Raw genomic sequence first — 18,126 nt, 5'->3', positions numbered from 1 at the left:
GAAAGAAAGAACACATTCACATAACTTTTATTATAGTATACTGTTATACTTGTTCTATTTATTAGTTACCATTGTTAATCTCGCATTGTGCCTAATTTATAAATTATACTTTATTATAAGTATGTATGTATTTAAAAAATCATACATCCATGGTTTTCAGGCATATACTGGGGAGTCTTGGAATGCACCCCCCACAGATAAGGGGCAGGAACGACTATATTAAAAAAAAACACACCACCTATGAAGTCCTTACTCAAAAACTAACTAAATAAATAAAACTAATTGGTATTCAGATCAAGTTTGTAGAACTGGATCTAACTACAAATTTCTCATAAATACAGTGAACTGAGGAACATGTTCAATAACACCACAAGGGTGCAACCAACAAAATCTAGACTGTGGAAAACAAACTATATGGTTTCTTTCACAAATAAAGGGCAGAGAGAGAGAGGGAGAGAGAATGTGAGAATATGTGTATTTAAACGTGATGTAGTAACCTGGATTAGATCCTGGCACAGAAAAAGGGCATTAGCAAAAAAAAACTTCTAAAATCTGAATAAAATCTCTAACCTTAATAGTAATAGACCAATGTTAATTTCTTAGTATTAACAATGTTAACATTAGGAGTGAAGGGTTCCTTGGTAAAGGATACATGAGAATTCTTTGTACTATCTTTGCAATTTTTCTCTAAACCTAAATTATGTCAAACTTAAGATCATTCAAACAGGGGCGCCTGGGTGGCTCAGTGGGTTAAAGATTCTGCCTTCAGCTCAGGTCATGATCCCAGGATCCTGGGATCAAGCCTCACATGGGGCTCTCTACTCCGCAGGGAGCCTGCTTCCTCCTCTCTCTCTCTGCCTCTCTGCCTACTTGTTATCTCTGTCTGTCAAATGAATAAATAAAATCTTTAAAAAAAAAATCATTCAAAAAAACTTTGGCAATTTTTTAGGGGGAAAACAAAAACAGGGGAGAGGAAGAAGCACCTATACATTAACAGGGACCCAATAGCTATATCCAGCAAAAAAAAAAAAAAAAAATGCATACCCTTTGGTCATGCAACTTCTAGGAAAACTCTGCAATGAAAATGCCTATGAAAATTTATAAGCTAAAAAATAATCTAATCCCCAAATATGTCCAATAGTAGGCAAACTGTATACACATTAGGTTATATGTGATGAAATATTACACAGCATTAAAAATGTTCACAGCCTTTTGGGGCACCTGGGTGGCTCAGTGGGTTAAGCCTCTGCCTTCGGCTCAGGTCATGATCCCAGGGTCCTGGGATCAAGCCCCACATCGGGCTCTCTGCTCTGCGGGGAGCCTGCTTCCTCCTCTCTCTCTGCCTGCCTCTCTGCTTACTTGTAATCTCTGTCAGATAAATAAAGAAAAAATCTTTAAAAAAAAAAATGTTCACAGCCTTTTAACAACATGGGAAATGATCATGATATAATGTTAAAAGGATGGGAATTTTAAAAACTGAATATATATTATGACCTCAAACAAAAGAAAAAAATGTTAAATACATATATTCATGGAAAGAAAATACTCCAAAACTTTTATCAGTGGTTATCTCAGGATGATTACAAGTGATTTTTCTTCTTTATACTCTTCTGGAGGTTGCACTGCTTCTATAGTGAATATTTACTATTCTTATAATCACAGAGAGAAAAATCAGGAAATAGTAAAATTATAGTTTCACCAAGACAAAGTGGCAGTATTTTAAATGTAGGCAAGGAGTTCACAAGGAAGCATGAGAAAATGTTTATGCTATAATGTTTAGTGAAAAAGAGAGAGAAAAGAAAGTATGTGGTATGGCCCAAACTATGTAGAAATTTATTGACAGGAAAAAGTCTGAAATACCGAAAAGGTAAACCCTGGTGGGATGAATGATTTATTCTCTTCTTAACCTTCCTCCTGATGTCCTATTTTTCTAAAGAGAGCAAAAACGATGTTAGTTTTTCCTTTGTATTATCTCTAACCCTCTGCTTTCTTGATGACAAAAGTCATGACACTTGGCCCTGAACTGTTGTCTTAGTTTCCAACAAGAATTAAATCACTTCACCACTTTGAAACTGCAATAATACTCAGCCAACACCCTTGAAAATTCCAGTCATAACACGATTTACTAAATCTCAAAGTAACTTCAAAGAGCGTAACAGAAAACTTCTCTTGAAGGACTCTATCAATTGTTAAGAACAGCTCAGTTCAACATTTTTCTGAGCACACGGTTTTGTCTGGCCCTAAGCTTCAGATTAGGCATAAAAAAAATAAAAACACAGATTTCCCTCAAGAAGGTCCAGTTGAATAAGAAGCCAAGAGGCTGACTATGCCTGTTCAGCTAAAATTCAAGAGGGACTGAGACAAAACAAATTTCCCAAGAAAGAAACTAACGAAGTCACGGGGATTTACTCAAACTACACTTTAGTCTCAAAATGGCAAATGAGAGACCTAATTTTGCTTCCATTAGCTCCAAAATAAACAAACTTAGCTACCAGAATTTCTACTTTCTAATATCGAACTAGGTCCCTGAATTTACCACTTTTGCTCTACTGTGCCAGCCACTTTACATAGACTCTAATCCTTATATAGTCATGAAACATGGATATTTCAATTACTATTTAAAAAACAAGGAAATTGAAATCAGAAAGATTAAATTATTTGCCAAGAAAATCTGAAGGATTTAAACTTTGGAACAATATGTTGCAACTGCTGGTTCTCTCTCAGCATGCTTGGTACATGACCAAAATTAGAGAAACTCTAACCATACTTGGATCCTTCTGTTTAACTCTAAAAATCCAAGAGCCTCCACTCCTTTCTTTAATGGGACAGTAGTTCAGAGACGGCCATTGAGGTTCCACTGACAAGTCTGCTTTCCTGACCAAGCCAAGCTTGGGCCAATAAGAGCCAAAAATTAAACGAGATTCTTAGCAGTATTCATTAGTGATTCCACAACCTTGATCACATTCCAAAGCCCCACCACTGTTTCCCTGCCTTCATGTACCTGTCTAATAAGTTGTTTCTTCTTTGCTGACTCTGGCATATTGTGAACATGTTGGAACAACTCTCTCAATGCCTCTTCCGTACGCTGCTGGGTCTCCTCCTGGTGAGAGCAAGAATCTACCCAATTCCGTTTCTGAGATTTTGTCAATTGGAAGGACTTAGTAGGACATGAAGCTATCAGATCAAGATCATCCTAGAGAAAATTTAAAGAAAAGCAAATTAATATATCCTGCCAGCTTTGTTTTCAGGTTTCTACAAACCTGAAATAAAAAAGGAGAAAGAAGTGGGGAGCATGTTATGTTCATACCTAGGAATAAGAAAAAATTTAAATAGAATTATCACATGAAAAGAAACCTATTAATTACAGATGATATTAATAGCCCACTCCCAAAAATCTGCCTAGAGAACCTAAATTTATTTAGCATATTGCTATTCTAAATAGCAATGGTGGCTCAGTTGGTTAAGCACCTGCCTTCAGCTCAAGTCATGATCCCAGGATCCTGGGATCGAGTCCCACATCGGGCTCCTTGCTCAATGGGGAGCCTGGTTCTCCCTCTGCCGGCCTCTTCCCCTGCTTATGCTCTCTCGATCGCTCTCTCTCTCCTCTCTTTCTTTCCCTGACAAATAAATAAAGGCTTTAAAGAAAAAAAGAATATTGCTACCAAAAATTATATTTATGTAAGAGTACAATTTTCAGGGATGCCTTGGTGGCTGAGTGGGTTAAAGCCTCTGCCTTCGGCTCAAGTAATGATCCCAGGGTCCTGGGATCGAGCCCCGCATCGGGCTCTCTGCTCAGCGAGGGAGGCTGCTTCCCTTCCTCTCTCTCTGCCTGCCTCTCTGCCTACTTGTGATCTCTGTCTGTCAAATAAATAAATAAAAATCTTAAAAAAAAAAAAAAAAAAAAGGAGTTCAATTTTCAAAGCATCTTTTTATTACATGTAACTCTCACTGCTTTCCTATAAGGTAGCAGGGAAAGTATCATTTCCATCTGATAGAAGAAAAAACTGAAGTTAAGCCCTAAGTTTAAAGTCATTTAGATACGGGTGCCTGGGTGGCTCAGTGGGTTAAGCCGCTGCCTTCGGCTCAGGTCATGATCTCAGGGTCCTGGGATCGAGTCCCGCATCGGGCTCTCTGCTCAGCGGGGAGCCTGCTTCCTCCTCTCTCTCTCTGCCTGCCTCTCTGCCTACTTGTGATCTCCCTCTGTCAAATAAATAAATAAAATCTTTAAAAAAAAAAATAAATAAAATAAAGTCATTTAGATACTAACACGATGGAGCCATCTGGAGACCAAGTGCAAAGGCTCTTGGCTGGTGCTCTTTCCTCCCTCCAGAATATGATGGGATAACTACATAAGAGAGGTTGGTGGGAAAGAAACAACTCTCTAAGAAAAGCTACACTGCAGTTAAACTAGTTGACTAGTTGCAGTATAACTGTTTTCCTGGTCACACCAAATATTTACTGAATGAAAAGCGGAAAGAAAGAGGAGCAGACACAAGAGCATAAGATGACAGCGTAAGTTCCTAACCAAGAAAGGCTAAATAGAGATCATCAAAAAGTACTTGTGAAGTTTTTTAAACTGCTCAGTTTTGAAGCTTAATAATTATACAGTCTTATTTTTTTAAAAAAGATTTTATTTATTTGACAGAGAGAGAGTGAGAGAGAGTACAAGCAGGGGGAGCAGCAGAGGGAGAGGGAGAAGCAGGCTTCCCGCTGAGCAGGGAGCCCAATGCAGGACTTGATCCCAGGACCCTGGAATAACGACCCGAGGCGAAAGCAGAGTTAACCATCTGAGCCAACCAAGCACCCCTATAGTCTTATTAATAAATACCACACATTTGCTTTATAAGCCCTTGTGGTCTCAAGTCTTTGAGACATTTGATAGAGTGTTACCACTGAACCTGAAACAAGAATGTATTATAGAAAACTGTGATTTATTGCTGTAAAATATTTAATACATTTGCTATTTACAGCCTGTTTATATCGTATGCTATAAGAATGCACAGGGGGTGAGGGGCACCTGGGTAGCTCAGTCATTGGGCATCTGCCTTCGGCTCAGGTCATGATCCTGGCATCCTGGGATCGAGCCCCATATCTGGCTCCCTGCTTGGCGTGCAGCCTGCTTCTCCCTCTCCAGCACCCCTGTGCTTGTATTCCCTCTCTCACTATCTCTCTCTGTCATAAATAAATAAAATCTTAAAAAAAAAAAAAAAAAAAAAGATGCACAGGTGCTTTATGGAACTCTTTAAGCAAGCAGTCTACACCATCACTCATATGTACAGGATACCATCCAGCAGTGGTGTATCTCTGAGAGGAAACAAGATGACTATGTGGGGGCCCTCTTATTTCAACATGTAACTTTCATCTCAGTCTTTCACCTTATCTCAAACTGAGTAGATAACTTTGAACTATAACAGTAACAATATTTTGGGGTGCCTGGGTGGCTCAGTTGGTTAAGCATCTGCCTTCGGCTCAGGTCATGATCCCATGGTTCTAGGATCAAGCCCCACATCAGGCTCCCTGCTCAGCAAAAAGCCTGCTTCTCCCTCTCCCACTCCCCCTGCTTGTGTTCCTTCTCTTGCTGTCTCTCTCTCTCTCTGTGTGTCAATTAAATAAATAAAGAAAATCTTTAAGAAAAACAAAAAACAGTAACAACATTTTATTTTCCATGTTCCAAAAACATTTATTTTCCATTTTTACTTTCCATTTGCCTTTACTCTGATTTCACACTTCGTTTTAAAACTCCACTAATCTTAATTAACTCTCTCATTGTTTGGGCTAAGATCAATTTCCTATTCTTACCTTTGATGCTTGAGTTCTGGAGCCCAAATAGTGCAATCTGGCACATTCCCGAATATAAACAGGAGCCTGGGCAGGATATAAAAAGAAAACCAAGAACAAGTAGTTAGCAGTATCTAAAATTCTTTCAGACCACAAGAATAGTGATTCTTGAAATAATCTGACTGGCAATCCTTAAAATGCCCTATTCCATAGCTTCCTTTCTCTTGCCACCAAATGGTATCTCAACAGATTTCTGATAGGAAAACTGTTTTTGAAAAGATAGTACTATAGTTTAAAAAATCAAATATGGCATGTATATACTCAAATGAGCCAGAAACAAAAATACAGACATTTGTAGTAATGTTTATCTTTGACAAAAACTACCCCAAAAGGGGCACTTTGGTGGTTCAGTCAGTTAAGCAGGCAGCTCTTGATTCCAGCTCAGACCACGATCTCAGAGACCTGGGACTGAGCCCCATGTGGGGCTCCAAGTTCAGTGGGGAGTCTGCTTGAGTTTCTCTTCCACTGACCCTCCACATTCACACATATGCTCTTTCTAAAGAAAGAAATCTTTAAAAAAAGAAAAAGAAAAAAAACCTTACAAATTACAAGTGGTCCCTAAGTCACATTTTAAAATCACTGTACAGAAAATACCATTTAGAATTACTATGGGGTAACAAGAGAAAAGAAAGAATTTAGTTTATTGATACATTGCACAGAATTCTATGACACCATACCCTGAATCAATCCCAGCAGAACTGTCAAATAATACAACTGCTATGGGAGAGAATTCGGTAACATCTAAGAAAATTACATTTGCATTTACCCTTAAACCCAGAAATCTCACTTTTGGAAAACCATCCTGATGATATATCTCCAGAAATCAAAAACATACTTGGATGATATTAATCGAAGATTAAATACAACCTAAACGCCTATTAATAGAGAACTGGTTGAAGTGAATTTTTACACATCCATATAACATATGACTATCTAGTCATTAAAAATGAAAGAAGAGGGGCTTCTGGGTGGCTCAGTGGGTTAAGCCTCTGCCTTCGGCTCAGGTCATGATCTCAGTATCCTGGGATGGAGCCCCGCATCAGGCTTTCTGCTCAGCGGGGAGCCTGCTTCCTCCTCTCTCTCTCTCTGCCTGCCTCTCCACCTACTTGTGATCTCTGTCTGTCAAGTAAGTAAATTAATTAAAAAAAAAAAAAAGTGAAAGAAGAGGGCAGCCCTGTCGGGACCCTTCTCACTCTTCAGAGCTTTTTCTGTATATTCACTTAATAAACTTCTATTGCTTTACTCATAAATAAATAAATAAGAAAGAAGAGAGGGAGTAAGGGACAGAAAAAATACTTTATGAACTAATAGGAGTAATTTCCAGTATCTACTGTTGAGTGAGACAAGTTAGAAACAGTATATAAAGTACCTGTGTAAGAAAGAAGAGGAAATAGGAACATACATACACATACACACTTATTTGTTTTTACAAAAAGAAACACAAGGGGCGCTTGGGTGGCTCAGTGGGTTAAGCCTCTGCCTTTGACTCAGGTTATGATCTCAGGGTTATGGGATCGAGCCCCACATCAGGCTCTCTGCTCAACAGGGAGCCTGCTTCCCCCTCTCTCTCTCTCTGCCTGCCTCTCTGCCTATTTATGACCTCTGTCTGTCAAATAAATAAATAGAATCTTTAAAAAATTTTAAAAAAAATTTTTTTTAAAAAGAAACACAAAGAGAACCAGGATATAAATGAGAAAATCATGAAAATGGTTAGGACAATGACTGAGATTTATCTAAGTACACCTTTTTGTGAAGTTTAGACTTTTGAACCATATAAATATTCTAGAGATTCAAAAAAATACAATTAGGGGCACCTGGGCGGCTCAGTGGGTTAAAGCCTCTGCCTTTAGCTCAGGTCATGATCCCAGGATCCTGGGATCGAGCCCCGCATTGGGCTCTCTGCTCAGCAGTGAGCCTGCTTCCCCCCATCTCTCTCTCTCTGCCTGCCTCTCTGCCTACTTGTGATCTCTGTCAAATAAATTTTTTTTAAAAATCTTTTAAAAAAATGAACTAATCATTTCTTTTTAAAAAGAATTTTAATCTACTTCTTGCCCTCACAGAGACTAAATGCAATGATACTCCAGAAACAATGAGTGTAACTAGTGTCACTCAAAGAAACCAGGGCTCCTTGAAGAAAATAAGTGATTCCAGGCCCAGGGCAGAGCAAATGCAAAGTGAGCTGGGGACATTTTTATGCCAGGAAGGAAACAGACTAATGGAATCCTGTCAAAGAGACAGAGCAGGAAGAGCTTGCCAGGGCTCTCACTGGCCAAATCTGAGACAAGTTGAAAATTAAAATGAACTGAAATTGACTTAAGACTTTGAGTAACTACAAGCCTATGAGTCTATAGAAACAGAAGAAAGGAAAGCTCTCTTCCAAAGAAAAAAGTCAACTAATAAAGATTAAACAGTAGAATTAGAAAGCAACTATTTTGTAATACCGAATATAATCATAGATTCCAACAGGATTATCAATGGATGCTAAAATTATTACATTAGGTAATCACCCTCCAGGTTACTTACTAATTGCGAAGAGAGAAGTATACCTTTATAACTGAGAGATGTGGCAGTTAGCAAAATTAGCATCCCTGAGAGGGAGACAATCCGACATCCTGTACCTCCTAATGTGATGCAATCTGACGCAATACGATGTACACAAACACCAGCTGTGAAGCTTCCCCAAATACCTTTAATGTGAATCTAATCAAGCCTCTAGACCTAACTTACAGTTTACAGGAACTACAAAAAAAAGGGACAGAGAACAAGTCAAATAACCTTGAGAAAACAAAAAGACAAATTTAGGATATGGAATATTCTATAACTCAATTGGCCTGTATGCGTCAACAAATCAATGACATGAAGGAAAAGCATCAGGACTGTTCCAGATTAAAAGTGTGAAAATCAGGGGTGCCTGGGTGGCTCAGTGGGTTAAAACCTCTGCCTTCAGCTCCGGTCATGATCTCAGAGTCCTGGGATCCAGCCCCACATCGGGCTCTCTGTTCAGCAGGGAGCCTGCTTCCTCCTCTCTCTCTCTGCCTGCCTCTCTGCCTACTTGTGATCTCTGTCTGTCAAATAAATAAATAAAATCTTAAAAAAAAAAAAAAAAGAAAAGTGTGATAATCAAAAGCAATATATAAACCTCCATTATCTTATGTTATTAAAAACAGCAGCTATGAAATACACTCTTAGGATTTACTGGGGGAATTTGAATCTGGACTGAATATTAGCTAATACGCAATTCTTATTAATCTTCTTAGGATAATGGTACTGTGACTATTAGGAGAATGTTCGCAGAAGATGCATGCTTCAGTATTTTTTTTTTTTAAGATTTTATTTATTTATTTGACAGAAATCACAAGTAGGCAGAGAGGCAGGCAGAGAGAGAGAGAGGAGGAAGCAGGCTCCCTGCTGAGCAGAGAGCCCGATGCGGGACTCGATTCCAGGACCCTGAGATCATGACCTGAGCCGAAGGCAGCGGCTTAACCACTGAGCCACTCAGGCACCCCATGCTTCAGTATTTATATATGAAGTATTACGATGTCTGCAATTTACCATCAGGGGTTCAGCCAAAAACAAAACAAACAAACAAAAATGAATATATGGAATAAGATAAAGCAGATATGGCAAATGGTAACATTTGTTGAACCTCAGAACAGTGAGTGTTCAATGTTTTACAACTTTTATCTATATTTGAAAAACTTCAGAATGAAGTTTTAAAAAAAGAGTCTTGAGACAAAAACCTTAAGACACCTACAGTTCAATTTTCTTTTTAAGATTTTATTTATTTATTTGACGGAGAGACAGCAAGAGAGGGAACAAAAGTGGGGGGAGTGGGAGAGGGAGAAGGAGGCTTCCCGCCATCAGGGAGCCCTACGCAGGGCTTGACCTGAGCTGAAGGCAGACACTTAAAGACTAATTTAATTTTTACCTTGGTAAACTATAAAGGCAGAGCTCAAAACCAAAAGAAATTTCCTCCAAACAAGACTATGACAGAGCCCATACCCACTTATTCTACGAAATTCACTTTAAAAAAAAAAACAGGGGACGCCTGGGTGGCTCAGTTGGTTAAGCAGCTGCCTTCGGCTCAGGTCATGATCCCAGCGTCCTGGGATCGAGTCCCACATCGGGCTCCTTGCTCCATGGGGAGCCTGCTTCTCCCTCTGACTCTGCCTTCCACTCTGTCTGCCTGTGCTCGCTTTCGCTCGCGCTCTATCTCTGACAAATAAATAAATAAAATCTTTAAAAAAAATAAAATAAAATAAAATAAAAAAAAAAACAGGTGTCTGGTGGCTCAGTCAGTGGAGCATGTGACTTTTGATTTTGGGGTTGTGAGTTCAGGCCCCGTGTTGGGTGTAGAGATTACTTTTTAAAAAGTTAAAATAAAAAAAAAAATTAAAAAAAAAAAAAAAAAACAGTTCTGCCCCCAAAAGTCACTCTCTCTAAAAACAAAGCAAAACATGGGGTGCCTGGTGGCTCAGCTGGTTAAGCATCTACCTTCAGCTCAGGTTAGGATCCTGGGGTCCTGGGATCGAGCCCCACATTGGGTTCCTTGCTTAGCCAGGAATCTGCTGCTCTCTCTCCCTCTGCCCCGCCCCCCACTCGTGCTCTCTTTCAAAACCTTTAAGAAAGTAAAATATAATTATAAAAACAAAATAAAACAAAAAACATTCTTTGTCCTGTTGTCCTTTATCTACTGTTCTAATCCACTTATCTAGATCTTGACCTCTAATGGATGAAAATCTTTGACCAGAGCACCCAAGCCTGTGATGCAGCCCTCTGTTTGCCAGCCTATTAAGATTCTGATTTTTCATTTCTAAACTCTAGACTCTGGATCACTCACCATCCTACAGTCAATAAATCCTAGGATGGCCTCTATGTTCACACCCTGCATTTACTACAGAACTATAGTCATCACAATAGTATGCTACCAATATAAAGACAAACATATAGACTAACTGTATAGAACAGAGAGTCCAGAAATAAACCCTCACAGATATGGTCAAATGAGTTTCAATAAGAATGCCAAGACTATTCAATGGGAAAAGGACAGGTTTTCAACAAATGATGCTGGGAAAACTAGATATCCATAGCAAAAGAATAAGGCTGGACACTTACTTAATACCATATAGGAAAATTATCTCAAAATAGATTCATAACCTAAATATAAGACCTAAAACTAAAAAAAATTTTTAAAAAGCATACAACAAAAGTTTTGCAGCACTGGATTTGGCAGTGATTTCTTAGATGTGACACAAAAGGCAGAGTCAACAAAAAGAAAAAAATAAACAAATGGGAGACTTCACTAAAAATTTCCAATTTTGTGTACCAAGACTCTATTAACTGAGTAAAAAGGCAACCCACAGAATGGGAGGCAATATTTGCACATCATATATCTATCCAGATATATATGAAGAACTCCTACAACTCAACAATAAAAGAGCAACCCAATTTAAAAATGGGCAAAGGCCTTGAACAGACATTTCTCCAAAGAAGACAAGCAAACAAGCAATAAGCACGTGAAGATGCTCAACGACTCACAAATCATTAAGGAAATGCAAATCAAAACTACAATGAGATACCACCTCATAACTATCACCAAAAAAACCCACAAAATAACAAAATAACTGTTGGTAAGGATGTGAAGAAATGGGAAATCTTGTACATCACTGGCAGGAATGTAAAATGATACAGTCACTATAGAAAACAGTATGGCAGTTCAGTGAGAATTACCATGTAATCTAGCAATTCCACTTCTAGATACCCAAAAGAATTAAAAGTAAAAGCAGTGTCTTGGGGCACTTGGGTGGCTCAGGGGGTTAAAGCCTCTGCCTTTGGCTCAGGTCACGAGCTGGGACCCAGCCCTGCATGAGGCTCTCTGCTCGGCGGGGAATCTGCTTCCTCCTCTCTCTCTGCCTGCCTCTCTGCCTACTTGTGATCTCTGTCTGTCAAATAAATAAATAAAATCTTCAAAAAAAAAAAAAAAAGGAGTGTCTCGAAAAAGATATTTGTATACCCATGTTCATAGCAGCATTATCCACAGGAGCTAAAACATGGGAGCAACCCAAGTGTCCTCAACAGATAAATGATAAGCAAATGTGATATATACAATGAAAGGGATATTACTGATCCTTAAAAAAGGAAGGAAATTGTGACAAATACTACAACGTGGATGAACCTTGAAAACATGCCAAGTGAAATAAGCTAATCACAAAAAGTGTGATTCCACTTATATGAAGAACTTAGTCAATTCTCTCTCAATTCTCAGCTTTTCCAGATGGCAAGACACTACAATTGAGAAATTCACTATCAGGAAAGTTTGCTCTACATAAAAGACCAAGAATATGACTGTGCAACTTTTTGTTTGAATCTTAGAAACATCAAAAGGTCAAAATTTCCAGTCATACAAAGGGCCCTTTCAAGAGAATAAAGATTGTCTCAATCAAATGAGAGGGCCTCTAGGAAGCAGAAAAGGTACTATTACTCAGTCTTCTCACCAGGAGACCATGGTAGAAAAGGGTTTGTCTTCAAAAGATCTGTATATGTGGGTTTTGTATAATGGAGTGACTCCCTCTGAAATCCATAGAACCACAAAGTTGAGAAAATTATGTGGCCAGAAATATTGACAGTTTGGACTAAAAGGGACAAGGTACAAAATGAAAAGAGACTGTCAGAGCCTCAAAATCCTACTGACAGGAAGCAGGCAGGATAAATTCACCCAACTGCCAATACATACCGGCTTTCATGAAAAAGGAAAAATGACTCAGTGGAGCCAATTAACCTACTCAGCCTCCAGATACCTTCCTATTCCTCCTCACCTTGGCTATTTTCTCTGGGTTTTGCCACTGTCCAACCTGGTTTCAAGTCCCAATCAGGACCTTTTTGGTTGTCATCCTTACATCCCTGATGAGAATCCCACCATGCTTCAACCTCCTTATCTTGTTACCACCCAAAACCCAGCCCTTACTTACCTTAAAAAGTTTCTGAGAGTGTTTGATCATAAAAGCCATCCCATTGTTTAACTTTGTGATATTTTCTTGAAGGTCATTTGCAGTGACCTATTCAGAGGAAAAGAAATCAAAAGAGGGGGATTAAGAGCTGGGAAATGGGGGTGCCTGGGTGGCTCAGTGGGTTAAAGCCTCTGCCTTTGGCTCCGGTCATGATCCCAGGGTCCTGCGATCAAGTCCCACATCAGGCTCTCCACTCAGGGGGGAGCCTGCTTCCTCCTCTCTCTTTCTCTGCCTGCCTACTTGTGATCTCTATCTGTCAAATAAATAATAAATAAAATCTTAAAAAAATTTTAAAAAGAGCTGGGAAATGGAAGAGATACTCCATTTACTTACCAATAAGCTTATTTTTTCAAAGATACAGTGGCTTTTTTCCCTAACAACAGTGCTTCTAATATAATGTTTAATTCTGGAAAGGCCTTTTGGTTCAGCAGGGTTTCTACTGAAAATGACATAACCTAAGAGAAACCAGGTATCCCTGAAGTTACCAAAAAATCCTTGAAAAACAATCTTTGTTTCCTAATTCTGCTCGAGAATTATACATGCAAGCAGAGCTGCTAAAGAGCATCTACTCTGGGATTCAAAATGGGCAGGAAGAATGGAATCTATACCAACCATCAAAGACACTGCCTCTTCAGAGAAACTGGAGTTTCTCCAAAAGGTGAGAGAACTGTCACTACTAGTTGATACCAAAGGGGTGACATCTGTTTCTTAAAAACACATAAGTTCATTGATTTTCTTCTTGTTTCTCCTGCCTCTAAAAAAGAGCACTTGAGCATCTCTACTATCCCAAAGCCTCATATCTCTGTTACTTAATCTGTTTGCTTTTACCAAGATCTCTTAATATTTTTTTATAGGCAGAGATTACTCACTTTTTTCATAATTTCAGCTGGCTGGTTCTAAAATTCTTTCATTAGGAGGCTTGACCTCCTTAATACAGACAAATGTTGGTGTGTCCTTTTATTCTTACCCACCTCCCCCGAAACCTTTGTCTGGGCAGAGGTTCTTCCTGGCCTAGAAGATCACATTTTTTTCACTCGTTACTTGTTATGTAAAATATTGGATACTATTCCTTTCCCTTTTTTTTTTTTTTTTTTTTTTTTGGTAAAGTAAACTCCATGAGCCCATTGTGTGGCTGGAACTCAGGACCCAAGATCAAGTTTCAGCAAGCTCTACTGACTGAGCCAACCAGGCATTCCACAACTGCTCTCCTTAATCTTCCTTTTCTCATTTTTTATAATCCCAAAAATCTTTTATAAGTCACCATACCCTATCTATTTCTAGTCCAACAACCTTATGAGGTAAGTGATAAAGTACTAATTTATGCCCAGTTTACAGAAGAAGAGCCTAAGTATAAAAAAGGCAAAGGATGGGCACCTGGGTGGCTCAGTGGGTTAAGCCTCCGCCTTCAGCTCAGGTCATGATCTCAGGGTCCTGGGATCAAGTCCCGCATCAGGCTCTCTGCTCAACGAAGAACCTGCTTCCCCCTCTCTCTGCCTGCCTCTCTGCCTACTTGTGATTTCTCTGTGTATGTGCCAAATAAATAAAATCTTAAAAAAAAAAAAGGGAAGGGGCAAAGACACAGATAATATAGCTGGTTTGCAGCTTCTAACCCAAATATTCTGGCTTCCAATTCCATCATGCAATAAAACCCACATTATGAATGGGCAGGAACAGGGGCACCTGTGTGGCTCAGTCAGTTGGGCATCTGCCTTGGCTCAGGTCATGACCCCGGAGTCTCAGGACTGAGCTCTGCATCAGGCTCCCTCCTCAGCTTCAAGTCTGCTTGTCCCTCTGCCCCTCACCCTGCTCATGTTCCCTCCCTGCCTCCCTCTCTGTCAAATAAACAAATAAAATCTTAAAATATATTATATATTTATATATATCATATATATATATACATATTATATATATATATATATATATATATATATATATATGGGCAGGAACATAAAGGAACCTAAAGCTACATGCCTCCAGGTCAAAAATTAGTTCAAAAGACTTTTTTTTTTTTTTTTTTAAAGATTTTATTTATTTATTTGACAGAGAGAAATCACAAGTAGATGGAGAGGCAGGCAGAGAGAGAGAGAGAGGGAAGCAGGCTCCCTGCTGAGCAGAGAGCCCGATGCGGGACTCGATCCCAGGACCCTGAGATCATGAACTGAGCCGAAGGCAGTGGCTTAACCCACTGAGCCACCCAGGCGCCCCTCAAAAGACTTTTAATAATTTATTTCTCACTTAAGTCACTGAGAAAGCCATAGTCTCAATAATAAAAAACGCATTCAGCTTTTTCCAAGGAAAGCATATCTACAAGAAATAGAAAAGTCAGGATAAGACAGGACTGTTCTATATCATCTTACCTAAAAGCTTAGTGACATTATCCTGTAAAACTATATGGTTCTTGGGACGCCTGGGTGGCTCAGTTGGTTAAGCACTGCCTTCGGCTCAGGTCATGATCCCAGTGTCCTGGGATCGAGTCCCACATCAGGCTCCTTGCTCGGCAGGGAGCCTGCTTCTCCCTCTGCCTCTGCCTGCCTCTCTGTCTGCCTGTGCTCGCTCGCTCTCTCTCCCTCTATCCCTGAAAAATAAATAAAATCTCAAAAAAAAATTTTTTTTAAAAAGAAAAAAAACAAAACTATATGGTTCTAGTCTAAATTTATACTACACAATCTTCAGAAATCAACCTAATTTTTCAAAAGCCCTTCCTGTTAAGAAGGAATATGACCAGCCAAAATGAGTATTCTAGTTTAGTTAGTAGCTACAATTTTCTACTAAGAGCTTCCATTAATAAATTATCTTTCAAGTTTATCAGAGATTGATTTATACATGAGGTTACAAGAATTGGCCCCTTCAAGTTTAATGACTCCCAAATGAACTAACAAAGTATGTTCCTAACATTGTAAAGCTGAAGAGTAGACCTTGGACCCTTGATAACCTCACCAAGGTACAGCCCCAGGATGAGGCCAACCCCAAGAAAACCAAGCAATCTTTGCTCTTCCCCTCAACACTCACATTTTTCGGCCACAGGACATGGGGTGCAAACATAAGGGCAAGGTTATAGGCAGACATCTTATTCTTGTCTTGTTTCTTTGCTGTCTGGTACAGGAGATCAAGCAGTAACTTCAGCAAGTTACGATTGGGTGGAGGGAGAATGAGGAAGAGCAACTGGAGAGCCTCAATTTGCCGCTCCTTATCTGGAACATTGGTCTTGTTTCCTTTATCATCAAACTGCATCAAATCTTGAGGACAAAAGAAATGATTGCAAAGGAGGGAGAAAATACAAGGAAGAAAAATCAACATGCCTACTATTATCCTCCCCTCAACTCCAATCCAAAAAAGGATGAAAAAAAGAATCAGGCATAAACACAGATTATAACAAAATATAATAGTGTCAGTATTCAATAATAAAAAAAATAATAAAAATTTTAAATAGGCACAAGACTTGAAAAAACATTTCTCAAAAGAAGATATACAAACGGCCAATAAGCATTTGTATATTCTATATCACTAGCTATCAGGGAAAAGTAAATTAAAACCACAATGAGATACTACTTTATACCCACTAGTATGGCATAACCAACAAACTGAAAATAACAAGTGTTGGCAAGAATGATGAGAAAATTAAACCCTCCTACATTGCTGGTAGGAACGTAAAATGGTGCATTTCGGAAGACAGTTTGGCAGTTCCTCAGAAAGCTAAACATAGTGTTACCATATGACCCAGCAATTCCATTCCTAGATAAATATTCTTAGGGATACAGAGAAACAAAAACATGTCCACACAGATCTTTGACAATGCCACCCCCTCACTTTTCCTTACCCAGATATTTTACTGTTAGAAGAAATATGACAATGAATTATGTGGGAATAGGAGGATGATCCACACAGCTCCCCCATGGAATCAGAATCACTGTTTCTCCCCAAAGAAGCTACACACATTATCAATAAAAACAATCCCCTTGATAATCAGAACTTCAAAGGTCACAAATAACCATTTGGATATAATTCCAAATCCTGAAAATGATTATGCTGTGTTGTGTTTTAAACTATTTAACTTCAATAATAATTCCAAGTTTAGGAAAGGCAGACAATATTTCTAAAAACTATTCTCTGTTAACATGAAACTGAAAACAAAAATCCCTTCCAGTTATCAGCAAGGCATACCAAATGCTACAATTGTGCCACACCTCAATATGATCACAAGGAACAGTGAGTCATGGGGTGGGGGAGCAGAGGATTTCAAATATTGCACTAAATTAACTCAACAGAAAAGTGAACAGAATAAGCATTCTTCATGTTAACACTTATTTAAAAAGTATCACATTTTCTATATCTTTTTCGAGATCCAACTTTATTTCTCTCCAAAATAATTATAAAGTTATATAACATTCTAATAGTATTTATTCATTTGTATAATTCAGATTGCCACTGAGAGTGCTAAAAAAAAACAAATCTACCCTTATGAGATTTTACAAATTCAAAGCAAGTTTTTTAAGTAGTAAAAATTAGGGACACCTGGGTGGCTCAATCACCTGAAAGTCTGCCTTCAGCTCGGGTAGTGATCCCAGGGTCCTACGATGGAGTCCCACATCAGGCTCCTTGTTCAGCAGGAAGTCTGTTTCTCCCTCTGCCTGCAGCTCCCCTGCCTTGTGCACTCCCCCTCCCTCCCTCTCTCTCTCTGACAAATAAATAAATAAAATCTTAAAAAAAAAAAAAAAAAGTAGTAAACATTACTCAACAGAAAAACTTATATTTTCCTTAAAATTAGAAAGAAAGAGGAAAATGGCCAAGGGCAGAAACCAAGTGAATGCAGTACGGATTTTGATGCCCCATGTTCTGAGTGCCTATAGCAACCTAAGAGCTGTGCAGTCTAAGAATGAATTCCCCACCGCGCAGACATAAAAGAGAATGAGGGAAATATGAGCTGAAAATGGAACATCCATGAGAGAAAAAGAATATATGTAAGTATTTGTTTGTAAATGTGTAAAATACCTCTGAAAGGATACACTAAAAATCAATTGCCCTGGTTGACTCCAGGAAGAAAAACTGGGTATTGGGAAACAGAGGTGGGAGAGGGGCTTTTTGTTCTATACTTTTATGAATCTTTTTGAATTTTGAACCGTGTGAATGTACTGCTTATTTAGAAAACAAATAAAATTATTTTCACGAAACAAGTTTCCAAGATTACAGATGATCTCAACTGAGCCATATTAAGACTTAGCTAAAGCCCCAAACCACTGCAAATATAACAAACCTGCAACCACCTCAGGTACGTGAATCAATC

The 18,126-nt window shown here is 38.8% G+C and overlaps 1 protein-coding gene across 2 annotated transcripts in view; it reads right to left on the bottom strand.

Moving 5' to 3' along the window:
- ARHGAP19 (Rho GTPase activating protein 19) overlaps nt 1-18,126 on the bottom strand; it is a 65,047-nt gene that overhangs the window by 17,435 nt on the left and 29,486 nt on the right. For both annotated transcript variants that reach the window (XM_059169309.1, XM_059169310.1), the window contains exons 5-8: nt 15,855-16,081; nt 12,807-12,893; nt 5,800-5,865; nt 3,002-3,193 (exon numbers count right to left, since the gene is read on the bottom strand). In XM_059169309.1, coding sequence (XP_059025292.1) covers nt 3,002-3,193; nt 5,800-5,865; nt 12,807-12,893; nt 15,855-16,081 — 572 coding nt within the window. The remainder of the gene's footprint in view (nt 1-3,001; nt 3,194-5,799; nt 5,866-12,806; nt 12,894-15,854; nt 16,082-18,126) is intronic.

Source organism: Mustela lutreola, chromosome 4 (assembly GCF_030435805.1).
Source record: "Mustela lutreola isolate mMusLut2 chromosome 4, mMusLut2.pri, whole genome shotgun sequence".
Taxonomy (NCBI): Eukaryota; Metazoa; Chordata; class Mammalia; order Carnivora; family Mustelidae; genus Mustela; species Mustela lutreola.
Note: the sequence above shows the minus strand (reverse complement) of the source record. Positions and strands in the feature narration are given on the sequence as shown.